Below are 17,994 nucleotides of genomic sequence, written 5' to 3'. Positions count from 1 at the left end.
AACCTCGCCTAACCTAATTTTTGACATGCTTAATGACTATAAGGTACCTTGATGCAGTTTTCTATTTTTTATTATATAACATAACAAATGGTAACCAGAAAAAAAAAGAAAAGAAAAGAAAACGTGGGAAGGTGTAAAGCGAAAGGTAAGGTAGTAAATAGCATTTATAAGGCACCTCAATTTCGAGTAAATTTTTGGTGCAATGGTAGCATTTACTCCTTTATCATGAATGAAAAAAAAAAAGACATATAAAAGAAAAAAAGCATGAAGGTAAAAATATTGTAAATATATTGTTTTTTTTAATATTTGATGAAGGATGTACGAGTGATCTCGGTAGATTTGTAGTACTGCAAAAATTTCTTTCAATTTCTAACTCATCATCGTCAATAATAAGAAAATTTTCGCTGCAACAGCTATAGGTACATTCATGTTAAAAGGAGATTTTTTTTTTGAATTTAAAAGAAATTATAAAAGAAAATATGGATAAGATAAATATATATATATTTTTTAGTAAAAAGGAGTTTCAAATAATACTAAAATATTTTCCGTCAACCGCCATGATTTCTGGTCCAACTTCATCCACGTCCAAGTCTCAGTCTGCGATACTTTTTCGATAATTTGGAAGCCTGAGTGAGTCGCGAGAAGTGCATTTTCTCTTTATCGAGAATTCGAGATATCTTAGACTGGGGCCAGCTGCAGTTCACAGGCTCCAGCTTCCAACCAAATTGAAAACCTTTTTTTAAAAGCTGAAATGAAACACAACTAAACACCAAGGACAAGGCTCTGTTTACACTTTGAAACCCTTTTGTTTTCATTTTATTACCATTGTGCCCCTTTCGTTGCCTTTTCCCGATCTAACTATATAAATACCTACCGGCTCTCCCTTCTCCCAGCACATTTATTCATTTACAAAAACCAATGTCGTCTTTCTTAGAATCTCAAATTCTTAGCTATTTCTATTTTGCACCTATTTTCTCTATACTTAAATCAGTGTTGATAACATAACTATCACTCCCTCTACTTCCATTTCCTCTTAACTCTTTCTCTCAGCTTCCGACCTATCTTATTCTAAACTCACTTTAATTTGTTTGAGAACCCTAAATCAATGACCGTACATCGTTGTATATCAATGAAGAATTGAGATTAGACAGCGTTTGTTTTTCGTGGCTTGTAAAATTAAGACATTAAAATAAAAAGGAACAAAGAGTGAAAATGCGAGTGAAAGAGATGCACCCGCTGTGCTGTATCTCCCTAGAGAGTCCCGTAATCGGTAACCATTCACCGGAGCCGGAGGCGGCAACGTTTTCCAGGACCAGGAGCCTCCCGGCGGTTGGATCTCACGGCAATGCCGGTGGTCAGGGATCGGAGGCCACAGTGGCCGGCGTTCTCTACAAGTGGACCAATTTCGGCAAAGGCTGGAGATCCCGATGGTTCCTCTTGCGGAATGGCGTCCTCTCTTACGCCAAGATCCGCTGCCCGGAGAATCTCAACCTCCTCACACCGGCCGACGACATCCGCCTCATCGGAGATGTTTCCACCAATAGACTCGCACGGATGGACAGCGTCACCATACGACGGAAGCACCGCAAAGCTTCTTCTTCTGGCGTAGTCCATCTCAAGGTACACCAACCTCCATAACTGTTGATTTTGTTTTTCTTTTATACGATTCAGAAAATTAAGAAAGGATCATCGCAGGCTTTGGCGGCGATCGATCTGATTTCTCAGTTATACTTACTTTTTTGGGCGCTAGCTGACTGTGAGTTAGCATTAGGCAACATTCTGATTTCAAATATGCGAAATGTTAATCGTGCTTTATTTTTTTACTTTTTCATTTTTGGTTAACTTTGATGATATGATTAGTGTATTACGAAGGCATGGCGAAGATTCATGGATTTGTTTTTTTGTTTCCGGCCATGAAACTAATTCACCTGATACAGAGTCTACTTCTGGCAGTGAAAAGGAACAAGTAGGCTTGTATGCCCGAGCAGTAAATGTGAAAACCCGCGGGTTTCAGCCATTGTTCGCTGTGACTTTGTTTTCTCTCTCTTCTGGCTGGACCAGGATCAGTGCAGTTCTTAGATGAACTGCAAGGAGAAGGAGGCTCACAACTAACAAATATGATTTTTTTTTTAAAAAAAATTTATTATCGAAAAAATTAATTTTAACAGTACTAATAACATAATCATCCGCAGTTTATTGAGAGCACGTTATTCTCGATTTCGATTTGAAAAATCAACTTTTCTAATTTCTGTTTGACAGTTTTAACTGGTTGTGAGTGTAGAGTGGGTCACATCAACAGGTAGTCGAGAGGGTACGGATTGCCTACGTCGTAGCCCTAGGCATTAAGTTGCGGTCACATCATCCGTGCCTTTCTCCTTTCATTGCCATTGGTCATTTGGTGGATGCATTTCTTCGTTTCAGCTCTTCTATTTCTAATATTACTTATGTACCAAAAAATAAAATATATTCCTTCCTCCTCGCACCCTATTTTTCTGCCAATCCTACCTAAGCCCTTTTACCATTTCAGATCAAAAATATGATTCACATAATAGACTTGCTAATAAAGGGAATTTGATTAAATGGTACATAGTTAATTTCGTTTAAGTTATTGGATTCAAGTTATACTGAATACAAAATAATTTTCTTTAGAAGAGCTAATTCTATTGTAATGTTGATATTCCTGACTTGAACCTCCGTGAATGATACATGTTATTTATAAAAATAATAGACTTGGTATCTTTCAAGGCGTTCTTGTTACCAGTAGTTACTAGTAATGTTTTTTGAGCTTTTCCTCTTATTATTTCTATTTTCCACCGTACGTATTTCTCTTCTGTTGTCTTGCATTGTTTTGCTCTTCCATGGGCATGATCTTGTAGAGAGAGAGAGAGAAGGCATATTTTTTGGCTTTTCTTTGCTTGTCATAACGGCAAAACAAGACTTGAACTTCAAGGAGTTATATTGAATGGAAAAATTATTGGAAAAAACAAATATTATGTCGTGGGATAAGATATTGTGACAACCAAATAATGTTACTACCAATGTTACTACCACATCTTAACCGTTGATTTCCGCCAATCAACGGTTATCATTTATTGCGAATTAATTAATGAGTTTGATTTGATAAACGATAACCGTTGATTGACGGAAATCAACGGTTAAGATGTGGTAGTAGCATTGGTAAGATGTGGTAGTAGCATTGGTAGTAATATTATTTGGTTGTCACAATATCCTATCTCTTATATTGTAGGAAAATTCTTAGGTCATGTCATACAGACGGGGGCCGCTATTTTTAAAATAAAAGAAAAGTAAAAAAATTGAAGGGTCCACTTTTATGTGTCTGTAGAAAAATTAGTTGTGTAATGTGAAAGTTGGAAAACATTACCCAAAATTATTATGATGTTATATAAGTTTTTTCTCTTACATATATATTTTTTTTTTTTTTTTTGTAAATTTCTCTTACATATTTTTGGATAAGTGTCACGATTTTCTTTTTTAGATTTTTTTAGACAGTGGAGCCCACAAATTTATTTCGATAATATTAGATAATTTATCTCCTCTTAATATGAGATTAATAAAATACTATAATAAATTGTAGAACAGAAAAAATAAATAGTAACGTTCCGGTGATCGAACTGCTGTTAATTAGGGATCTTGGACTGATGTGCGTTTCACTTTGTAAATTGGAATGCCTCAGACGTTACTTTTAAGTTTTAAGCAACCTTATCAAATGGAAAAGCTTTTTTCCGTTTTTGGTTTTGTCTGAATACTTACATAATATTTACTAAAAGAAAAAAGAGAGGAGAAAAACGCATGTTCGGGACCTTATATATTTTCATAAATCGAAATATAATTAAGTGTATGTGGGACTTAATAACATTATGGTGGATGATTATTCGTTTCAAGATTCGAGTGGTTTATTATTTTCTTTTTTAATGATTTTTTAGTAAAGGGACAAAATAGTATATGGTCCTACACTACTGTTCAAGATATAGAGCCAAGTTGCCAATCACTTCTCCGAGATAAAGGGGAAACCAAATAAAGTGAGAGACAGGAAATTAATAAGTTTTACAATATTACTTATGTCTTGAATCATTCTAATCTTTCTTTTTTTGTTTGGTCTGATTGAATCATTATGGTCTAGCAGCGTCGTTCAAGTTATAACATTATGTTATAATATAGTATATTGGTATGGCGGTCCAAAACCTGGCGGGCCTTTATGTTGCTCTTGTTCTGATTATTGGTGAGTGCCTTTCAGTCTTTCACAGTTACTGAATTTTAGTGTTTTTTGGTTGAGGTGGTGAGTGCCGTTAACTTTATTCTTGTTTGTTGTGTCCGTGTGTCTTGTTGGGAAGCTTATTTCCTTTTTCTTTATAACTTTCTGTCAAGGTGGGCTCTCCTACAAATTTTGTTGCTGTGCTGCTTCGTTTTTCACTAACAGTTTTTTAATGGACACAAATCTCAATTTTTTATGTCATTGTTTTTCCTTTTGGTACTATTTGTTACGTTATTATTATTTTGCAGTGTACTATTATTTATGAATCCTGTTTCTTTTATGTGTTCATTTTCAACGAATAGAACATTTGGTTCCTACCGATTGAATAGAAAATTTGGTTACAGTGAGTTGAGGGTGCTTTTTGGTGTATTGAAATAAAAATTACATCGTGTGGATGTTTAGCAGATTTCGTCATTTAGAGAGAGCAAGTCAGATGATCGGCGTTTCTATATATTTACAGCAACGAAGACTCTCCATCTGAGAACTAATTCGAGGAAAGATCGGGTAGCGTGGATACAAGCTTTGGTATCAACTCGTGGCCTGTATCCCCTTCAACCTCTCACTGATCATCTATCGCTTGCACCCAATGATATATCCGTGTCAACCGAGCGGCTTAAGACCCGCTTGCTTGAGGAGGGTACCAGTGAGAACCTTGTAAAGGAGTGTGAACAAATCATGCTCTCAGAGTTCTCCGAAATACAAGGACAACTTGAAGTTCTTTGTCAAGAACGATCTGATTTGCTTGATACAATAAGGCAATTGGAGGTAATTTCTTAACTCGTGCATTAACTCTAGAGTTATTATGACCATCTTCCTTCGTATTTGGCTCATTTAAAACTAGGAACACTACGGCATATTAGTTTAATATTCGCACAACTCCTCTACTATTTCAATTTTGGTGAAAGAAAATATAAGATTTTCTAAATTACGAATTATGCAACAATTTAATAATTGCAGGTCAATTGCTTTCTAAAGTTTTAATTTTTATTTTATTTTATTTTTTTCTATCGCCGGGTCACCTCAGGTGGACGAATACTGAATCAGCTTGATGAAATATCCGCTGAATATACTTGCTTAATGTCGTAAAGTTTCTTTTAAGTCTACTTTATTATCATTTTTATTTTATTTTTTTAGAAGTTTTATGTAATGAGACTAGTTGTCATGCGTATCTTTTTGTGTGTGTGTGTGTTTGTCTTGCCCACTATTCTGATTTAGAGTTTGTACATAAAGTTGATTGTTTTAGATTTCCTGTGTATATTGTTCCATAATTATTGTGCTTCTTATTTCTGTCGAACTCATGGATACATGTTTAAGATATATGTGGCTGTAGGATCTTAAGATTATCTGACCACTCGTATCGGCATAATTCAAACTGAACTGGTATTGTTATCATAGAATCAATAACCATGCCAAATTGTTTATGTTAGACCACGTGACATGTTTGGTTCATGTGGTCATGCATTCTTTTGTGGGTTTTCCTAATGTCTTTTTAAAGAGTCACGTCAATGGTGACTGTGGTTGATGGCATCAATTGTTTTCTCCCTCCTCCCTCACCAAAAAAGTAATTATAATTCATGGGATTATATGTCAACTCAATTATCATTTCAGTATGCTGTTTTCTATGTGTTTGATTTCTCAATGTGGAAACTCTTATTTCTCTGTATGTGACTTACCAAACTAATTTGCTTTTGATCATAAGCAGGCAGCAAATACTGAACCAGAGCCCTCTGCAATACATGATGGTGAATACCAATTAAGAAAGAGCGAGTTTTCAAGTCTTGGACGCGGAAAATATAGTGGTACCACCATATACGTTACTGATGCTTTTCTGTTTATTTATATTTAATGGTGTGACTTTTGTCTTTCTTATTTGATGTAATATGCATGTGCTTGTATACGGAATCTTTGTTGTGTTGAAAGTTTTCATAGGGGCCTATGGTTCTGTCTTATGTGAACTGGAGGAATATTGCTGACATCATATTGTTTTTACAAACATTTCTTGAATAATGGAGTGTATTTGGCTTAATGCCATTAGAACATGGACCTGTTTACTTTTATTTTTTCTAAGCTTTAGATTTTGAATTCAACTTCGCATGAATTTTTACAAGCATCTTCATGCTGGGTGACCTCTATAGAATTTATCTTTTTATTTTTTTTTATCTTTTTGTCTATTAAGTTCACCTGACTGTACTATTTCTAAAGTCTACCTTATGGGCTATGAATGACTATGCATCGTATGATTTTACTGAATATTTTTGATAGATTTGGGTTCATATGCCTCTACTTGTTGGCTTCTGGTAGAATTTAATTTATTTGTTAAGGCAATTTATGCATGAACTTGAGGGACATGAATCCTTGATTTGCTTATATTTTGACTCATTTAACCAGAATAAAACTGTGCTTCATAAATGTAAAGAACCAATTTAACCCAAAAGTTTAAGCTGTTGGGTGAGGCTACATTAATGGTTTTATATATTTTAACACGCCCCCTCACACGAGAGCCCACTGAGCTTGAAGGGTGGACAATGCACAGGCCCACCTACCTGTGCGAAGAAAGAAATTCCACTTGAAAGAAAGTGGGAGGCGGTGAGGATCGAACGCGGTACACAGAGGCTCTGATGCCATGTAAAGAACCAATTCAACTCAAAAGCTTAAGCTGTTGGGTGAGGCTACATTAATGGTTTTATATATTTCAACAATACCATGTAAATGATCAATTCAACTCAAAAGCTTAAGCTGTTGGGTGAGACTACATTAATGGCTTATATATTTCAACAATAAACATGCCGAGTTCATTTATCATTCTTCTCTGGCTACTGGAATGATCATATGCACCAATGCTGTCTTTAAGGGGGTGTTTGGTTCAAGTTTTTGGAGATGATTACCGGTAATCCTTCTTTGGTAAATGTAATTACCACGTTTGGTAGAAGGAATAAATTACGATTCCCGGATATCCAAGGATTACCGGTAATTTGATTTATAAAGAAAAGTCACTATTCAGATTACCAAAAATAATATGGTAATTCGGAATACCAATCAGAATACCAAGTAAAGGGAAAACACAACAATAAATTTTGAGACAAAAATACCCCAATACACATAAAAATCTAGACCCAATCTATCAATTACAAAAGTAAAAATAGTTTGGGGTTATTTTTGTAAAATAACCTCATATTCCAAGTCATATTTCGTTCTAAACCAAATATGGAATCAATAATTTTTACCCAATATTCCCGGTAATATTTTGGCGAACCAAACACATCTTTCGTAAGATTCCAAGTAAACTCAATTTCTACTGAATTCCCATTAATCATGATTCCCGGTCACCAAAAAATTTCTCCTGTACCAAACACACCCTAAGTGTGAAATGATATTTTGTCTGATAAATGTGAAAATGTCTTTGGGTATAAATTTGATTACGATCAATCTGTTTGCAGCCTCTATTATTTATGATCTCATCCTTTCATGGTTTATTATTATTTTCACATATACTTTTGGGTTTCAGAATGCAGCACAACTGAATCATCCGATGATATTGAGAAACAGGAGATGGAGGAAGTGTCAGATGAAGATGAAATCTCATATTATGATACTAGAGAGTGTTTCACACAGCCTGGTTGCAAGTGTGGGTCAACAGGAGCTATGGATCAAGTGGACAATTTTAGGGAAGCCAACACACAATGCACTGATATGGAGAACATTCAGCCTGAGAAAGTGGTCTCTAATTTTAGACATCCTCCGATTGCTAGACGAAGAAAGCTTCCAGATCCTGTTGAGAAAGAGAAGGGTGTAAGTCTTTGGTCAATGATAAAAGACAACGTGGGAAAAGATCTCACGCGAGTTTGTCTTCCTGTATATTTTAATGAGCCGATATCATCTCTTCAAAAATGTTGTGAGGACTTGGAATACTCTTATCTTCTGGATCAAGCTTATGAGTACGGAAAATCAGTAAGATATACATCTTGCTCTTGGTTGTGCCACTCACTTGTCTTGAAGTGCAAGCAATACAAATTTAAAACTAGTACTGGAGTGGAATGCCCACATTTTCAAAGCCACTCCTTTGCCCCTAAATCTGTTGTGGCCTTGTGGGACATGATTGTTTTTATGACTTCTCTTTGGAACTCTACCCATGTCTGTTTTGCGGGCGTTTCCATCTCTGATATGCAGAGTGATTGAGTAACCTTGCTGCACTCTTTTAGCTTCTTTGTTTTATGTTGTTTGTTTGACTCATTAATTTCACTTTACCTCACTTAGAGGAGAGGGGGGGAAATCATAATTTCTAGAGATTGATATTAACCATATCGTAATAATTTCTACAAATTTGTTTGATCACAGACGAGTTTTTTTATCAGTTGCCTCATAGCCATGTGGTGCATGTCCTTTCTAAGCTCAATTAATATGACTCGACTCTGGACTCATGATTTGGCAACATTTAGTAAACTTTCATCTTTCCCTTAGAGATGAGCATGGAGGAAGTGGGAAGGTAGATCATTTGAAAAGAAAATCATTTTAAACATGCTTGTTGCAACAGAAGCATGAGAAAGTGGAAAATGAAATGTATTTCATTTTCACTCTTGGTTGAATTTTCAACCTGTTCTCTGTTTTCCAGCTTCTCACTTTCCATGTACTCAACCAAACTCACCCTTAACATGTTTTAGTGGTAAGAAAAACATAATGATAATATAGTTGACATCAATTCGTGCTACTATGTGATAGTTTTTCCCTTTGAATTTCTTTTTCAGGGAAACAGTCTCCTTCGGGCACTGAGTGTCGCCGCCTTTGCAGTTTCTGGATATGCATCATCTGAAGGTCGTCATTGCAAGCCCTTTAATCCTTTGTTAGGAGAAACCTATGAAGCTGATTATCCTGAGAAAGGAATTCGCTTCTTTTCTGAGAAGGTTAGTTCCTTATGATTTAATGAAGCAGAGATACAACATAATCTCAATTTTGGTGGTCTTAACAATGACAAGGAAGTTGCATTTGTACATGGTCTTTTTCCTCCTTTCTCTGCGTGTTGCTGACATTTGTTCTAAAGTAAATTTTAAGATTTATTATGTAGTAAGTTAGGAAGTTCCCGAACCATGCATGTATACACTTTTCCAGTAGTTCATACATAATAATGTTTGGCCAAATTACATCTAAATGGTATTGATTCATTGTGTATTTTTGCCTACTTAATCTGAATATCTGCAATTGATCCACCTGCCAATATATTTTCATGTTGGCTGACATTAATCATGTGTGAAACAGGTCAGTCACCATCCAACTCTCATTGCCTGCCACTGTGAAGGTAGAGGATGGAAGTTTTGGGCTGACAGCAACATCCGTTCAAAGTTTTGGGGAAGGTCAATTCAGCTTGACCCAGTTGGAGTTCTGACCCTAGAGTTCGATGATGGTGAAATATTTCAGTGGAGCAAGGTGTGCGTTTGCAAAGTCGCTCTTATTACACGGGAAATATATTATATTCCTCCCGGTTGTACTCTTCATTTGCCTTCCAAACTAATCATATATATTCTCTCTGAATTATTGTTATGAATTTATGATTGTTGTTGTTATGTCTCCCACTAGGTCACCTCAACAATTTATAATCTTATCATTGGGAAAATATACTGTGATCATCATGGGAACATGGATATACGTGGTAATCGTAAATATTCTTGCAGACTGAAGTTCAAAGAGCAGACGATTCTTGACCGAAATCCTCACCAGGTAAAAGTTACTGGTTGTTAGTAACCACACCTTTATCCTTTACAGCCTGTTCTATTATATCTATTTTATTTTCATTACTCCTTAAATTTAGGTTGGTTTACCAGCATTATCAATTTCCACGTGTGCCCCCACTCCAAATTTCAGAGTAACACTATCTCCCAAAACATTTTTGTTTAACATCTCAATCAATATGTATCCTGTGTTCGATTAGGTGCATGGATTTGTTGAAGATGTGATGGGAAAAAAAGTTGCCACATTATTTGGCAAGTGGGATGACAGCATGTATTATATTAGTGGTGATGTGAATGTCAAGCCAAAAGATTTCATTTCATCAAACGCATCGTTGTTGTGGAAAAGGACTATGCCACCCTTTAATCTCACCCGGTACAATTTGACACCGTATGCTATCACTCTGAATGAGCTTACTCCAGGACTGGAGGTAAATGATGATGTATTAAATCATTATTTGATATGCATTTCCACTTTCTTATATATGCGTCTCTAATTATTTTTTATAGCATTTTCTGATCCTGGGTATTTTATCACGGATTAAAGGAGAAGCTCCCACCCACGGATTCTAGGCTCAGACCAGATCAGCGGCATCTAGAGAACGGGGAATACGAGAAGGCTAATTCGGAGAAACAAAGGTTGGAAAAACGGCAAAGAATGGTATGTCTGAGAGCTCTTTCATCTTTAGTGCAATGACCACACATTCTCTCTTTTCTTCTCCCTTCCCTTATATTTGGAGTGTTTGGGTACTGGTGAGTTTAGACTTGAGCTTTGGTTCTCAACGATTTCAACTTTGAAGGTACTTATTTGACGATTACTTTGCATACCCATAATGATAGAAGGCTAATTGCCTTCTATTTTTGTTGTCTTTCTTTCTTGTTCATTAATTTGTGTATCTTCCAAAGCCCTTCTAAGTTCCAGTTATTCATTTTTTCAGTCCAGTTTGTTTGATCTGTGTTTTGAAGTATGCATAAATGTCATGTACTGTTTGATCTATGATTCAATTCAGAGTTAACGTTTTTGTTCTTTTAGTCTCTACTGTAAATTGGTACACGGCTTTTTGTCCTGCAGTTAGTATTCTGCTAATTGTCTTATGCTCGAATATTGATGATAATCATTGTTCTTTTGCTTCTTTTTTTCCCCCTCCTTTATATTGATGATCATCATGTCTACAGTCAAGGAAAATACAAGAAAATGGTTGGAAGCCTAGGTGGTTCGAAAGAGAAGGTGAAAATGAGACATTTAGATACGTTGGTGGCTATTGGGAAGCGAGAGAGCTTGGAAGATGGGACGGGTGCCCGAACATATTTGGTGAATTTAATGAAGATATTGTCGATCCTTAAGGTACTGTCTAATCTTGTATTACATACGGTTTTCCGTTAAAAAACTCTTAACTGTTTTTTTCATGCTTGCATTATATGTCTGTGAGAGACCTCGTCTTTAGCTGTAAGTTCATCAGTGATAACAATCATATAAAAATGACATACTCAACTGTTGCAGATCATGATCACCAAAGCTAATAGGCCCGCGGCGGGTATATCTTTATTCTTGCTTGTCGATTGTTTTGACAGAATGGGAGAGTACGTTTTGCGAACCTCTGAAATCAGGATCCTTTGCGGTTATGGTTGGACAGGCTTTGTGTATTGCCCTTGTGTTGGTGATATAAAAACAATCAAAACCGGGGAAGAGGTAGCAAAAGTAACTTCCAGCTATTGTATTGCCCTTGACGTTGCTTTGTGAATTTAAATGACTTATATCGCCAATGGCTGGTACAGTTGTAATTTTCTTGACCTTAGGGACCAAGCACGCATATTGCTCGGAAGAGAGTTGCGGTCCACTAATAATCTGAAATGAGATTTTTACTTGATGTGCATATATGAGAAAAGAATCCGGCTTAGGAACAGATGTTAGATCAGGGCAACTTCTGTATGTTACATTGTCATAATTTTGCCTTTTTATTTTTATATATTTTTGTTTGAATGTAATTATTTGGGGTATTAGCTGATATAAGGATTTCTCCCATGATCCTGTCATATAGCTATTGACTCAGCACTATTTTCGTAGAAATAAATTACAAAAGATGTGATATGTTTACCCAGACTTTATTTCGTATGACAGTAGTTTTCTTTGGGAGTGATCCTCTTATGTGATATAATATGAGGTCACTTGAGAGGTTATTGTAGAGATCTGAGAACGAAGGTGATAAGCATGAATCAGAGAGAAGAAGAAAAATGAGGAGAGAGAAATAGAGAGATTGTCCAACAATTTTCTGTGTATTCTTTACGCCCCTCTTTGGGCAATAACCAATTTTGTTACAATCTTTTCTATTTTCCCTTTCTTTTCTAATTACACAACCTCTATTAATCATATGGGCCCAAATTACTTATTGGAAATAATCCTTCAAATAACAGGGCTGTTTCTTAACTTTATTGGGCCTAACCGTCCTCGACCCAGTAACTTGGTGCACAACATCCTTGCCCCCTTCGAAAATAATCTTGTCCTCGAGATGTCTTGGCACAATAGCTGCGTCTTGTGGCCCATATAAACTGTCGGTGGGAAGATTCTGGACTGCTTACGTGGGTGGGAGCCAGCTGGTGGCTAATGACTCTTGACTGATGGGAGAGGCACGTGGACCTTCAGCTGCCTCGCTTTGATTGGCTGGAACTGAGGCTAAATTAATGCTGTCCTCGAAACCCATCTCAGTTGGATGTCCCAATACATTTCCTTTAGCCGTTGTTTCTTCTGCAACCTCCTTACTCTTGCCGTCAAAAGGAAACGGTAAAGGTTGAATCTTTGAAACTCCTTTCCCAAACACCAACTTTTCGTCTTCCCAAGTAGACTCCTTCGATGGCAGTCCTTGCCATTGTATGAGTACTTGGGGTATCTCACGACCCTGTCTCCATATAACGCGTTGAGCTACAACAGTTGCTGGAACATGCATCGGTGGAGTGCTTCGGGGGTCCGCGGTTACAAGATGGATCTTGTGGTGGAAAGGCCTCAAGAGCGATACATGGAAGATCGGGTGGACTCTTGAACCTTCAGGTAGTTTCAGACGATACGCTACCTTTTCGATCCGTTCTAGAACTTCAAGAGGACCATAAAACTGTAGACTCAGCTTGTGTGACGATCGTCGGTGTACAGTGAACTGACGATATGGTTGAAGTCGCAAGAGTACTTGGTCTCCGGTTTGAAAGGTATGGTCTTTACGTTTGCGGTCCGCTTGTGCCTTCATTAAAGCTTGTGCTTTTTTTAAATTCTGTTTCAATGATGCTAGGGCCATCGTGCGTTGATGGAGACCTGTGTCCACCGCTTCAAGGGATGTGGGTCCCAGGGTGTAAGCTAAAAGACAAGGTAGAGAACGTCCATACGTGGCCTGAAATGGGGTGGTTTGCGTGGAACGATTATATGCAGTGTTATAGTGGAACTCTGCCCAACTGAGGAAACGATGCCATGTTAACTGGTTGTTATGCACGAAGCAACGGAGGTATTGTTCGAGACTCTGGTTTACTCTCTCTGTCTGACCGTCAGATTTAGGGTGGTAAGCAGAGGAAAAGTGAAGCGCAGTCCCCTATAGCTTGAAAAGGGTCTTCCAGAATTCACTGGTGAATATGGGGTCACAATATGAAACTATGGATCGTGGGGGTCCGTGTAGCTTGCCTACCGTGTCTCAAAATACTTGAGCTACCTTTGTTGCGGAATGCTTTGGTGGTAAGGCCATGAAATGAGCTCCTTTGGTAAGTTTTTCCACTACTACAAGAATATCAGTGAATCCCCCTGAATTTGGCAAATAGGTTATAAAGTCCATTGACAAATCTGACCATATGGAGTCTGGTATTGCGAGAGGTTGCAAAAGACCATAAGGTGAATGGTTCTGAGATTTAGCCTTCTGACATACTTCACACTGCTGTATGTACTCCTTAATGTCTTTTTTTTTTTTTTTTCCAGGTGAAAGAGGCACTAATCCGAATGAGTGTTCGACGGATTCCAGCATGGCCACCTACCTTGGAAGAATGGAATTGATAGAGCAAGAGAGGAAACAACACAGGGCCCGAAGGGACAAAAATACGGTGTCGATGGAACAACAAACCATTCCTAGACGACCAATGAGGCCACTTAGTAGGATTTGTCTGTAGTTCTTGTAAGATTTTATTAGCATAGGCATCCTTTTGTATCTCGGACTGTATGGTTGAACTGTATGTAGATGTAGGAATGCTGAGTGCCATAAGTGTAGGATCGTTGCCGGTAGTGGGCAACAACTCCGGTTGGTGGGATAGAGCATCCTCTGCAGTGTTTAATTTGCCTGGCTTGTACTGTATGGAATAATTGAACCCCAACAATTTTGCAAGAAATTGTTGTTGTTCTAGAGTTTGGATCACTTGTGACATCAAGTGATGTAGACTGCGGTGGTCTGTTCGAATAACAAAGGGTGAACCCAACAGATACTGTCGCCACTTTGCTACTGCAGTAGTTATGGCATACATTTCCCGGTAGTGTATAGACTTTGCTTGCATCAGTTTAGACAATTTACGGCTAAAAATTGCAATGGGATGATCCAACTGCAGTAACATTGCTCCAATGCCCACTCCTGACGCGTCCGTCTCTAAAGTGAACGGGATTATGAAATTTGGCAGAGCCAAAATTGGAGCATTGGTGAGAAGATCCTTGAGAGTATTGAAGCCTTGTTCTATATGTGATGTCCCTTCGAATGCATCTTTAGATAACAAATCAGTAAGTGGTGCTGCAACAGAGGCGTACCCTTTTATGAACCGTCGATAGTATCCAAATAAGCCCAAAAAGGCCCTTAATTGAGTGACATATTGGGGTATGGGCCATTCACGAATAGCCATGACCTTGGATGGATCAGGAGATACCCCAGAAGCTGATATAATATGCCCCAGAAACTGAATCTCCTTCACTGCAAAAGAGCATTTGGATTGCTTAATAAAGAACTGATGGTGACGAAGTGTAAGCAATACCTGTCTCAAGTGATCTACGTGAGCTTGGAGAGACGGACTATACACCAGAATGTCGACAAAGAAGATAGCCACAAATCTTCTCAAGTACTTGCTAAATACATGGTTCATAGTTGCCTGAAACGTTGATGGGGCATTGGACAGGCCAAAAGGCATTACCAGAAATTCAAAGTGGCCACTATGGGTTCTGAATGTGATTTTATGGACATCGTCAGGATTCATTCTGATCTGATGATAACCAGATCGAAGATCTAACTTAGAAAAAATCTGGGCTCCATGTAATTTGTCTAATAACTCATCCACAATAGGAATGGGGAATTTGTCTGGCACTGTTATTCCATTAAGCACTCGATAATCCACACAAAACCTCCATGTTCCATCTTTTTTTCTTACCAAGAGGACTGGGGAACTAAACGGAGATTGGCTAGGGCGAATCACCCCAGTGGTCAACATTTCTGATACCATACGCTTAATTTCCATTTTTTGGAAGTAATGGTATCTGTAGGGACGGACCTGGACTGGTTTTGAGTTGGGAAACAAATTGATATGGTGGTTAGTATTGTGATCAGGGGGTAAGGACTGGGGAATATCAAAAAGGTCATGAAATTGGGTTAACATCTGATGAACCGTTGGTGGCAGTAGCAATTGTCGTTGATGTGGTGTAGGGTCATGACCGGTACTGGTAAGGCAAATGAAATAAGAGGATACCGAGTCTTGGGCTATGAGCTTGTGGAATTGGGCCTGCGAAATTTGAGTAGGGGTGATGGTTCGGTCACCTTGAAGGATGGTAGTGGAATTATTATGAGAAAAGGACATACTCATTTGTGCATAGTCTGTTAGGATAGGGCCCAACGTTTCCAACCATTGAATACGCAAAACTAGATCATCCCCCTTGAGATCTAAAACAAACAGATCCACCGTGAACATCTGTGCTTGTAAATTCAACGGAACTCCAATACACGAGGCAGTACAATGTAGTGTATCACTGTTTCCCACCTGCACTTGAAAGGGGTTAATATGATGCATGGTTAAACTAAGAAACAAAGCCATACGACTAGTGATAAAATTGTGGGTACTTCCCCCATCCACTAGGATTTGGACATTTTTGCCTCTGATTGCTCCTGTAAGACGAAATGATCTTGAACTCTGATGACCAAACAGTGCATTAAACCTGATTTCAGGTGTGACTTCATTTGTCTGATTCTCATCTGTCTCGTTCATAGGTCCAGGATCTGGATCTTCCTCTTCTCCTTCTAAATATAATAATGCAGGTCTCCCTTTACATTTGTGACCGAAAGAAAAAATTTCATCACAATTGTAGCAGAGATTTTTCTCTCTTTTTTGTTGCATCTCTACTTGAGATAGACGACGTATGGGTATGGCTGGAATGGGATTAGTAGTGGTGGTATTGGAAAGCAGTGGAGGGTTAGGTGTTTTAGATGCAGTTGTCCAAGAGCGTGTTGGTCGGTGCTTATTCGATTGATCTTCAAATACCCTAGCTAAGGAAAATGCTTCATGATAGTCTATTGGTCTGAGGGTAAGAACAGAACGCCAAATGTGTGGTTTGAGACCAGAAATAAAAATGCTACGTAGTAAGGTAGCAGATAAACTTGGAACCTTACTTACCAATTTTTCAAAAGATGATTGGTAGTCAAGAACAGATCCGGTTTGTTGGATTTTCTCCAAAGTGCCAGCGGGATCTTCAAATTCAGAGGGACCAAAGCGACGAAGCAAAGCTGTGCAAAAAGTACGCCAATCCGGCATTAAGCCATTTTGATCTGCGCCATAAAACCAGCTTGTCGCAGGCTCATCTAAGTGAAATGCAGCCAAATTTAAACGGTCAGGAATGGGAACTAGGTAGAAGGCAAAATACCTCTCCACAGCTGTTATCCATGTGGTGGGATCTCCAGAAGAGAATCGTGGAAAATCCAATTTGACTTGTCTCGATCGTGTATTTTTGCCACCAGTGTTGTGGTTTGTATTTGGACCAGTACCCAATATGCCTCTATTGTTTTGCTGAAGTTCAATAAGGCGATTTAAATCCTGATGAAACCGATTTTGAGATTCTTGTATTTGCTGCTGAGATTCATGCAGCTGGGTTTGCGATTCTTGCAAATCCATGTGTTGTTGTTCACAGATCAATTGCGATTCTTGCAAATCCATGTGTTGTTGTTCACAGATCAATTCTGCTGCATGGAACTGTTGTTCCAGTGCTTCCAGTCGCTGCTGCATATCACGCATGCGTGTGTTGTCTGCCATAACCGGGAGGAAGAGGGAATGAAAGCACCAGATTATAGAGACCTAGATCTGAGAACGAAGGTGATAGGCGTGAATAAGAGAGAAGAAGAAAAATGAGGAGAGAGAAAGAGAGAGAGATAGATTGTCCAACAATTTTCTGTGTATTCTTTACGCCCCTCTTTGGGCTATAACCAATTCTGTTACAATCTTTTCTATTTTCCCTTCCTTTTCTAATTACACAACCTCTATTAATCATATGGGCCCAAATTACTTGTTGGAAATAATCCTTCAAATAATTGGGCTGTTTCTTAACCCTGTTGGGCCTAACCGTCCTCGACCCAGTAACTTGGTGCACAAAAGTTACTTAATCGAACCAACCTGATCTTAATCAGATTGATTTATTTTGAACTGGCTAAATTTTTTATTTTTTTCAAAAACTAAGCAAGTAAGTAGAGGGAAAGAAATAAATAGTTGAATAAAAAAGTCAATTTCTTTTGGGTACAATATGTCGGGCCAAAATCCCAAAGACTGAAGTGATAACTAGGGAAACTACAGGCTTGTTTTCGCCCGCTGTCACTCGGTTTGTATATAATGTTTCTCACATACCAAATGTTAGTGGCCTAGTGTGGGGCTTAATTGTCAAGTCCAAAATAAACATGCGCGTATAATCAAGACATGGATCAGATTGATGAAACGACCGAAATAAACGACACCTCGTGATTACAGAACAAACAATTTATTTCATTTGTTATCTTTTCCACATTATGTATAAGCAGAGAGAAAATTGTGGCA

At 38.0% G+C, this 17,994-nt stretch overlaps 2 protein-coding genes across 2 annotated transcripts; one reads left to right on the top strand and one right to left on the bottom strand.

Moving 5' to 3' along the window:
* Window positions 1-1,212: 1,212 nt before the first annotated feature.
* On the top strand, window positions 1,213-12,034 carry LOC133302103 (oxysterol-binding protein-related protein 2A-like). Its single transcript, XM_061501841.1, has 11 exons — window positions 1,213-1,620; window positions 4,679-5,038; window positions 5,976-6,072; window positions 7,779-8,221; window positions 9,016-9,171; window positions 9,524-9,691; window positions 9,842-9,982; window positions 10,194-10,421; window positions 10,538-10,651; window positions 11,167-11,335; window positions 11,492-12,034. The coding sequence occupies exons 1-10, from the start codon at window positions 1,213-1,215 to the stop codon at window positions 11,332-11,334; spliced, it is 2,283 nt and encodes a 760-aa protein (XP_061357825.1). The 3' UTR covers window position 11,335; window positions 11,492-12,034.
* Window positions 12,035-12,563: 529 nt separating this feature from the next.
* Window positions 12,564-17,223, bottom strand: LOC133302076 (uncharacterized). The gene is made up of 3 exons (XM_061501799.1): window positions 14,079-17,223; window positions 13,668-13,765; window positions 12,564-13,559 (listed from the first exon to the last, which is right to left on the bottom strand). The coding sequence occupies exons 1-3, from the start codon at window positions 17,221-17,223 to the stop codon at window positions 12,564-12,566; spliced, it is 4,239 nt and encodes a 1,412-aa protein (XP_061357783.1).
* Window positions 17,224-17,994: the final 771 nt, after the last annotated feature.

Source organism: Gastrolobium bilobum, unplaced genomic scaffold (genome assembly GCF_033153095.1).
Source record: "Gastrolobium bilobum isolate Gb01-03AN ecotype WA unplaced genomic scaffold, APGP_CSIRO_Gbil_v1 utg5726, whole genome shotgun sequence".
Lineage (NCBI taxonomy): Eukaryota > Viridiplantae > Streptophyta > Magnoliopsida > Fabales > Fabaceae > Gastrolobium > Gastrolobium bilobum.
This window is presented reverse-complemented; position numbering and strand designations above follow the sequence as displayed.